General features: G+C 42.0%; 1 protein-coding gene across 11 annotated transcripts in view; it reads left to right on the plus strand.

The window, feature by feature from the left end:
• The window catches only part of LOC118377818 (glutamate receptor 1-like), a 242,301-nt gene that overhangs the window by 154,800 nt on the left and 77,501 nt on the right, over positions 1–10,000 (plus strand). For all 11 annotated transcript variants that reach the window (XR_008128737.1, XR_008128754.1, XR_008128715.1 and 8 more), the window contains exons 10-11: positions 3,102–3,308; positions 5,536–5,984. Coding sequence is in view for 8 of the 11 variants with exons in the window: in XM_052514412.1 (XP_052370372.1) it covers positions 3,102–3,308; positions 5,536–5,984 (656 nt within the window). In the remaining 3 variants the exon portion in view is untranslated. The remainder of the gene's footprint in view (positions 1–3,101; positions 3,309–5,535; positions 5,985–10,000) is intronic.

Consider the following 10,000-nt stretch of genomic DNA (forward strand, 5'->3'; position numbering starts at 1 on the left):
TGAGTAATGCAGAGATGGTTGTCCATCTGGAAGGTTCTCCCATCTCCAGAGAGGAACTGTAGAGCTCTGTCAGAGTGACCATTGGGTTCTTGGTCACCTTTCTGATGGTGGCCAGCTCTTGGAAGAGTCTTGGTGGTTCCAAACTTCTTCCATTTCAGAATGATGGAGGCCACTGTGTTCTTGGGGACCTTTCATGCTGCAGACATTTTTTGGTACTCTTCCCCAAATCTATGCCTTGATACAATCCTGTCTCGAAGCTCTACAGACAATTCCTTTGACATCATGGCTTGGTTTTTGCTCTGACATGCACTGTCAACTGTGGGACCTTATATAGTTAGTTGTGTGCCTTTCCAAATTACATCCAATCAAATGAATTTACAACAGGTGGACTCCAATGACATTGTAGAAAGATCTGAGGGATGATCAATGGAAACAGGATGCACTTGAGCTTAATTTTGAATCTCATAGCAAAGGGTATGAATACTTATGTAAATAAGGGAAGGCTTTCCACTAGATGATGGAACATTGCTTGCTTCCATTCAGCCACAAGAGCTTTAGTGAGGCTGGGCATTGATTTTGCGCTATTTGGCCTGGCTCGCAGTCGGTGTTCCACACCGAACTCGACAAGGCTCAGAGACTGGATAGACCGGGGTCAAAACCAGGAGGGCGAGAAAAAGAGAGACTGGGGAGAAGCAGGAGCTATGACGAAAAACGACAGGTTGACTTGACTAACAAGATGAACTTGCAACAGACAAACAGAGAACCCAGGTATAAGTACACCTGGAGGGTGGTAGAGGCAATCACATAGACAGGTGAAACAGATCAGGGTGTGACACATCCTGTCTGTAGGTTAACAGGAATGCACTACATTAGATCATGTTCCACATCATCATACTCCCTGGTACTAACCTGTATCAATCCGTCCTATATTTAAGCAAAAAGGCCTGAGGGGGTGTGGTATATGGCCAATATACCACGGCTAAGGGCTGTTCTAAACATGATGCAAGGTGGAGTGCCTGGATACAGCCCTTAGCCGTGGTATAGTGGCAACATACCACAAACCCCTGAGGTGCCATATTGTTATTATAACCTGATTACTAACGTAATTGGTAGGGCTGACCCCAATTAGTTAACTGGTCGATTGTTTGGTGCACGTATTTGGTGCACGTTTTTTGTTGTCGAGCAGTCACAATATATATTTTACAAATTTTATTGCACACAAGAGACCTGTCTTATTCGCGCCCATCTCAGTGAACTAATCCATTGCGGAATGCACTCTCTCCTGCTAATTTGTGCACATTCATTGTTTCTTAACTACAATGTGTGAATTGTTTGCCTTGATTGTTAGTGTCTATCAATTCCCCGTTACATATCACCAGTAGTAGCCTACATTTACTATTCATTCCTATAATTTCTAATCTACAATGTTTGTTTGGTTATGGTTATTTCTGTTAATGCATTCAATATATTATTATTCCAGTCTTTTACCGTTCTCCTTGTCAGAGTGCAGAGCCCACAACCTATGCTAAGTTTGTTTTATTTCATTCCATTTCAGTTTTTTCAATTTAGTCGTCTTTTATTTGGAGCGCTTCTGTCAGTGTTGTGTGAGGATACACACCTGATTACGCACCTGATTACGAATTAGACCAATAGGCTACCTGGCCTGTATGCAAATGTAGGCATATAAATGTGCCCATTTGGGGAACTGATAGTATTTCTGATTGGCTTAACGCACCACCACTAATGAGCTGTGGAGCTTCTCAATGTCATGTTTTCTTCACCTCAAACAGCGAGCAAACAACGACTGTTCCATCCACTGAGAATGACAATAGTTCCTCAATGTATTTGAAAATCTTTCCAGCTCTTTCCCTTTCGATAACCACTCAGCGTGAAAGGGAAAAATGTCATGCTCTGATCCAGTGGAATAAAATAGGTCTACCTGATGAGCTCTTATTCCTCCAGCTGTATCTGTCCTGACCTCACTGGAGCAGGAAACTGAGGGCCCTGAATATTTGACATAATGTTGCAAGTTCGCTAAAGCAAGCCTTGGGTGGGTCCAAGTTGATACAGTGTTTGAATTTCAGTGCAGACAAGCCATGCGTAGTGAATGTGATTTATAGTATATTTATTTTTTATCAGTATATTTTCTACCTGCAGGCCGCAATGTTTTTATTCGTTGGCTTTATTGATTTATCTAGGCAATTGTTACATATAAGTTACTTTTTAGGTTTGTATAATTTTTTATTTAGATTCGGATAGAATTTTGATTAACCACATGACAATGATTTTGAGATACGAAGGCGTTATTATAAATTAAAAGAAACTGTTCCACGTAAACGTGCATATGAAAACTGGCATGCAGATCGGTAGAAAGGGTAAGAGAAATGGGCGATGCACAAATTCAGGAGAGTAATGGCAGAATCTGAGAAAGCTAGCAGGAGCGGAAGGAGGATGCTCGGTCAGGTTTTTTTCTCTTCTGGTTATCTTGATCTCTGCTTCCCTCTTGAGTAATGTGTGTCTTATTTCATCAAACAGACAAGCATATATTTGATTTTATTAAAACACAAAGGGTGTGTCTATATATGGAAAAATACACGTTTAAACATTTTGACCAATCACTTTCAGTAAACCAATATTTTATTTTAGTCGGGGACAGCCCTAGTATTTAGAGCAGTAAAAAAAGTGTTTGTCATACTACTGGAACTATACATGGTCTGATATACCACAGCTTTTAGCCAATCAGCATTCAGGGCTCGAACCACACGGTTTATAATTACCTTTAATGTGGTGGCAGGTAGCCTAGTGGTTAGAGCCTTGGGCCAGTTACCAAAAGGTTGCTAAATCGAATCCCCGAGCTGACAAGGTAAAAAACTGTTCCTAGGCTGTCATTGTAAATAAGAATTTGTTCTTAACTGAATTGCGTAGTTAAATAAAAAATATTGGAACTCTATCCAGGCTTGAGTTCAATTCCATTTTAATTTGAGTCAATTCAGAAAATAAACCCAATTCCCCCCAAAAAACTATTCAGTGTACTCCCTAAATTGGAATTTCAATGGAATTGACCCCAGCCCTGAGTGCATCTGCCCTCCCTTCTCCTACAGGAATCCCCATACGTGATGCTGAAGAAGAACCATGATCAGCTGTCAGGGAACGATAAGTACGAGGGTTACATCGTGGAGCTAGCGGCTGAGATCGCCAAGCACGTTGGATACCACTACAAACTGAAGGTGGTCTCAGATGGGAAATATGGAGCCAGAGACTCCGAGACCAAGATGTGGAACGGCATGGTTGGAGAGCTGGTGTACGGGGTGAGTGCTCATAAGGTGGTTATTAGAGCTTATAAGAGGGTTAGTAAGTGCTCATAACATTTATGGAGGTGGTTAACATTCATATTGGTAACATTCTATTTATATGACGATGACACCGCACAATTTGTCTTTCTGACACTATAATGTTCTCTGATACCATCTGCAAAGAAATTTAAAGAAATTATGTTTATTTTTTCACAGGAAATTAGTTTCCAACAATCAACAATTTATATAACTTAGGATACAGTGGACACACTCTCACACCCTCTCTCAATACAATTCAATTCAAGGGGCTTTATTGGCATGGGAAACATATGTTCACATTGCCAAAGCAAGTGAGGTAGATAATATACAAAAGTGAAATAAACAATACAAATTAACAGAAAACATTACATGTACAGAAGTTTCAAAACAATAAAGACATTACAAATGTCCCCCCCTTCATCTATACTGATTGAAGTGGATTTAACAAGTGACATCAATAAGGGATCATAGCTTTCACCTGGATTTACTTGGTCAGTCTATGTCATGGAAAGAGCACTTTGTAATGTATTGTAAACTCAGTTTGCAGTATTTGCAGTATTTTCTCTCCTTCGTTGTCCTCCTTCAGAACACCTACTGCACTGGACAGTATCTAGCTCTATTTCCGGATGTAGTAAAGTGTTTTTATTTGCAGATGTAGGATCTTCATTTGATCACTCTTTTGTTGTTGATAATTTTCCTGCATAGCAGGAAATGCAAACTTGTAGTGTATTTAAGGTTTATAAAGAATTCTAAAGTTTGTAATTTCCAATTTAAAATGTCAGACTTGATTTGTCCTAAAGAAAAATGTACCTACAAAAAAGGCCATTAATTATAATCCACATAATAATTCACATTTCCTGTTGCTGAAGGTTTATTTTCCTGCTATAGCGAACTGGCTCAAATTAAGATCATGCATCTGTATACAGCTTGGTATATTCTATTGTTTTGAATATTTTCTCTGCTTGAGTATAGCTCAGGGTCAAGGTGACAGCACAACTCAAATATTTATTGCTAACATGTCTCTCTTTCTCTCCCCCTACCTCTCTAACACGTCTCTCTTTCTCTCTCCCTACCTCTCTAACACGTCTCTCTTTCTCTCCAACACGTCTCTCTTTCTCTCCCTACCTCTCTAAAATGTCTCTCTTTCTCTCTCCCTACCTCTCTAACACGTCTCTCTTTCCCTCTCCCTACCTCTCTAACATGTCTCTCTTTCTCTCCCTACCTCTAACATCTCGCTCTTTCTCTCCCTACCTCTCTAACATGTCTCTCTTTCTCTCCCTACCTCTAACATGTCTCTCTCTCTCCCTACCTCTCTAACACGTCTCTCTTTCTCTCTCCCTACCTCTCTAACATGTCTCTCTTTCTCTCTCCCTACCTCTCTAACATGTCTCTCTTTCTCTCCCTACCTCTCTAACACATCTCTCTTTCTCTCTCCCTACCTCTCTAACATGTCTCTCTTTCTCTCCCTACCTCTCTAACATGTCTCTCTTTCTCTCTCCCTACCTCTCTAACACGTCACTCTTTCTCTCTCCCTACCTCTCTAACACGTCTCTCTTTCTCTCTCCCTACCTCTCTAACATGTCTCTCTTTCTCTCTCCCTACCTCTCTAACACGTCTCTCTTTCTCTCCCTACCTCTCTAACATGTCTCTCCTTCTCTCTCCCTACCTCTCTAACATGTCTCTCTTTCTCTCTCCCTACCTCTCTAACACGTCTCTCTTTCTCTCTCCCTACCTCTCTAACACGTCTCTCTTTCTCTCCCTACCTCTCTAACACGTCTCTCTTTCTCTCCCTACCTCTCTAACATGTCTCTCTTTCCCTCTCCCTACCTCTCTAACATCTCTCATTCTCTCTCCCTACCTCTCTAACATGTCTCTCTTTCCCTCTCCCTACCTCTAACATGTCTCTCCTTCTCTCTCCCTACCCCTCTAACATCTCTCATTCTCTCTCCCTACCTCTCTAACTTGTCTCTCTTTCCCTCCCCCGCCCTCTCTCCCTCCCAACTCTCTAACATCCCTCCCTCCCTCCCTACCTCTCTAACATGTCTCTCTTTCCCTCTCCCGTCCTCACTCCTTCCCTACCTCTCTCTCTTGCATCCCTCCTTCCCTCTCTACGTCTTTGTCGCCTTCCCTCCTTCTCTACCTCCCTACTTCCCTTACTTTCTCTATCCTTATGTTCCTCCCCTTCACCCCTTCTCTCCTCCAGAAAGCAGACGTTGCGGTAGCCCCGCTGACCATCACCCTGGTCCGAGAGGAGGTGATCGACTTCTCCAAGCCCTTCATGTCTCTGGGTATCTCCATCATGATCAAGAAGCCCACCAAGTCTAAACCAGGTGTCTTCTCCTTCTTGGACCCGCTGGCCTATGAGATCTGGATGTGTATCGTGTTCGCCTACATCGGTGTGAGTGTGGTCCTGTTCCTGGTGAGCCGCTTCAGCCCCTACGAGTGGCACGCAGAGGACTATGAGGAGGGGGCCGACCCCCAGACCCCTACCCAGCCGACAGGGCCCGGTGCTGGGCTACAGTCAGGGCAGAGCCCTGGTCAGCCAGGCCAGAACCAGCAGAATCAGGAACAGACCAATGAGTTTGGCATCTTCAACTCTCTCTGGTTCTCCCTGGGAGCCTTCATGCAGCAGGGATGTGACATCTCACCCAGGTAGGTAACCCACTTAGAAATACAGGTAGAAATACAGGTAGATCTGAAGTAGAAATACAATGGATATATCTGATGTAGAAAAACAATTGGGCGCTCAAAGTGATTTGACTAGTGTGGATAAAATGCCAGGGCTGAATTATCCCAGTCCGCCCCTGCAAGCTCCAGTCTATTATTGTATTGACATTTTTTGGTTTTCCCCAATTCAGTAGGGTTTTCTTTGTACCACTTTTACATGTTGTCTTAGATAACCTTTAGATTACATGGAATGAGATAAAACAGTGAGACTGACAGAGCATCATCCCAGGGAGTTGACAGGGTGGTCATAGTACTGTACTACTGTTTGTAACGGTTTTCTTCTGGTGAAAGAGAGGTGGACCAAAATGCAGCGTGTTTAGTTTTGTACATCTTTAATAAAGATGAAAATACAACAATCTACAAAACAAGAACTGTGAAAAAACCGAAACAGCCCTATCTGGTGCCACAAACACAGAGATAGGAACAATCACCCACAAAACCCAACACAAAACAGGCTACCTAAATATGGTTCCCAATCAGAGACAATGACTAACACCTGCCTCTGATTGAGAACCATATCAGGCCAAACATAGAAATAGACAAACCAGACACACAACATAGAATGCCCACCCAGCTCACGTCCTGACCAACACTAAAACAAGAAAAACACACAAGAACGATGGTCAGAACGTGACACTGTTGAAAAGGTTACTTATGTTTTCTGATAAAAACTCTTCTCTGTGATTGTTTGTCTTCAACTTTTAGGGTTTGTTATTGTTGTTGTGTAATAGTTAAAAGGGTGAATGTGTTTTATATTTATCCCTCATTTAAACCAGGAAGCGCCATTGGCATAAAGACTCTTTTCATAGAGACCTGTGTGTGTGTGTGTGTGTGTGCGTGTGCGTGTGCGTGTGCGTGTGCGTGTGTGTGTGTGTGTGTGTGTGGGTGTCCCAATATACTCCCCACCCAGGGAGTCCCTCTGTCTGTCAGTCAGTCAGATAAAACAGGGCTAAATAAGTTCTCTTCTTTCATGATCAATGTCTTCACAGAACACTTTACACTAAGTCAGCTGTCATTGAATACTTCACACCAGTCCCAAACAGAGACGGTTCCCTAGTCCTGCTCTTTCAGTTACACTAGTTGTACGTTACACATTTACAGTGGGACAGAAGTGGTACTAAAATACTTCAGAACCAAAAAGGATGAACTCATGAAGACGTGAAGTTATTCTACACTGTCTTCAGAAGGAATTCACCTTGACGTTGTCCACATTTAGTTGTGTTTAAAATGGATAAAATTGAGATTTTTTTGTTACTGACCAACACAGAATACTCCATAATTTCAAAGTGGCAAAAAAAATATTCTCTAACCGTTAACAAATGAATTAAAAAGGAAAAGCTGAAATGTCTTGAGTCAATAAGTTCAGGAGTAAAAAATTGCTTAACAAGTCATGGACTGTGTGTTTAACATGATTTTGGAATGACTACCTCATCTCTGTGGCCCACAAATACAATTATCTGTAAGGTCCCTCAGTCAATCAGTGAATTCCAAACACAGATACAATGACAAAGACCAGGGAGGTTTTCCAAATCATCGCAAAGAAGGGCACCTATTGGTAGATGTGGTGGGGGGTGGGGTGAGGCAGACATTAAGTTGACATTTTGAGCGTGGTGAAATGATTAATTACATTGGAGATACTGGCGTCCTCCTTACTCAGTTTCCGTAGAGGGAGGAAACCGCTCAGGGTTTCATCATGAGGCCAATGGAGACTTGTAAACAGTTACATGGCTGTGATAGGTTGACAACTCAGGATGGATCAACAACATTGTAGTTACTCCACAATATTAACCTAATTGACGGAGTGAAAATAACTATCACGTTTCAAGGTAAGACCCAGATGCTGACAACATCGAATGAGCAACATGTTCTACTCATTATTCCTTGTTAATAAAGCAAACATTTATGCTTTACTTTGATTGAAATAATACAACTGGGCAGTGTTTCAGGATCAAAAATAAACAGAATGGAGCTAATCACAGGCAAAATCCTAGAGGAAAACCTGGATCAGTCTGCTTTCCACCAGACACTGGGAGATGAGTTCACCTTTCAGCAGGACAATAACCTAAAACACCAAAGGCCTAATCTACACTGGAGCTGTTTACCAAGAAGACAGTGATTGTTCCTGTTTTGACTTAAATCTGCTTGAAAATCTATGGCAAGACATGAAAATTGTGTTCTAACAAGGAAGAATTCTTAAAAGAATAATGGGCAAGAGTTGTCAATCCGGGTGTGAAAAGCTCTTAGAGACGACCTCAGAGCTGTAATCACTGTCAAAGTTGATTCTATCATGTATTGACTCAGGGGGTTGAATACTTATCTAATCAAGAAATATTTGTTTTATTTTTCATAAATGTTTTACAAATGTTATAATTTTTCATTACAGAGTATTCTGTGTAGATCGTTGACCAAAAAAAAAGACAATTTAATCCATTTTGATCCCACTTTGTAACACAACATCTTCAAAAAGTCAAGGGATGTGAAAACTGTCTGACGGCACTGCAGTGCTCTTTATTAACAGAGCGAGGTCCCAGATCTGAGAGCTTTAGCTAACTCCAATGTCTATGACAGTCATACTATGAACACTGCAGAGAGGAGTTAGCTTAAACAGAGAACACCAGCAAAAGAAAACACATTCACCAGGAAGGCTGGACCTATGGCCTAAACTCTGTCCACTCTTATGTGAACTGCGCTGAGGGAGGGGTGGGTCGATAGTGTGTCTTGAACAGTGTCACTAGCTCTGTCCAGCTCCGACCGGAGAGAGAGCTCTGATGAACTGTGCCACCGTCGGCTCCCTTCTCTAAAGGTCACCAATTAAGAATCTCATTAAAGTGTCTCAAATTAGAGACACAAAGAGGTTGATTCTCTCTCTCAGGGACACCAGGGGAGCCTTCTGAGAGGAGGCGAAAAGAAGGTAGAGGTCAGTAGAGGAGAGGAGGAGAAGGAGGAGAGGAGATGAGAAGAGGGGAGAGGACAAGAGAGGAGGGGATGAGAAGGAGGAGAGGAGGACATAATGAGAAGGGAGAGAAGAGGAATTTAACCACTACCAGTCTCTTCCAAGGCATTGACTGACTCACTAGACCAATGGAGAGAGATTGTGATTGTAAGAGCCTTGCAGTACAGTGAGGGGAAAAAAGTTTTTGATCCCCTGCTGATTTTGTACGTTTGCCCATTGACAAAGAAATGATAACGTGTGCAAACCTGGTAGCCAACTACAAGAAACGTCTGACCTCTGTGATTGCCAACAAGGGTTTTGCCACCAAGTACTAAGTCATGTTTTGCAGAGGGGTCAAATACTTATTTCCCTCATGAAAATGCAAATCAATTTATAACATTTTTGACATGCGTTTTTCTGGATTTTTTTGTTGTTATTCTGTCTCTCACTGCTCAAATAAACCTACCATTACAATTATAGACTGATCATTTCTTTGTCAGTGGGCAAACGTACAAAATGAGCAGGGGATCAAATACTTTTTTCCCTCACTGTATGGGTACTATATCCGATAAATCACAGGCCTATTTTGGACCTCTTCTGTCCCTGCTGTGTCTTCTGTCCCTTCTGCTAAGCTAGCAGAGTAAACACACACACATACAGATGTACAGAATGTCTGCTAAGCTAGCAGAGTAAACACACACACATACAGATGTACAGAATGTCTGCTAAGCTAGCAGCGTAAACACACACACACAGATGTACAGAATGTCTGCTAAGCTAGCAGCGTAAACACACACACACAGATGTACAGAATGTCTGCTAAGCTAGCAGCGTAAACACACACAGATGTACAGAATGTCTGCTAAGCTAGCAGCGTAAACACACACAGATGTACAGAATGTCTGCTAAGCTAGCAGCGTAAACACACACAGATGTACAGAATGTCTGCTAAGCTAGCAGCGTAAACACACACAGATGTACAGAATGTCTGCTAAGCTAGCAGCGTAAA

This window comes from Oncorhynchus keta, chromosome 4 (assembly GCF_023373465.1).
Source record: "Oncorhynchus keta strain PuntledgeMale-10-30-2019 chromosome 4, Oket_V2, whole genome shotgun sequence".
Classification (NCBI taxonomy): domain Eukaryota; kingdom Metazoa; phylum Chordata; class Actinopteri; order Salmoniformes; family Salmonidae; genus Oncorhynchus; species Oncorhynchus keta.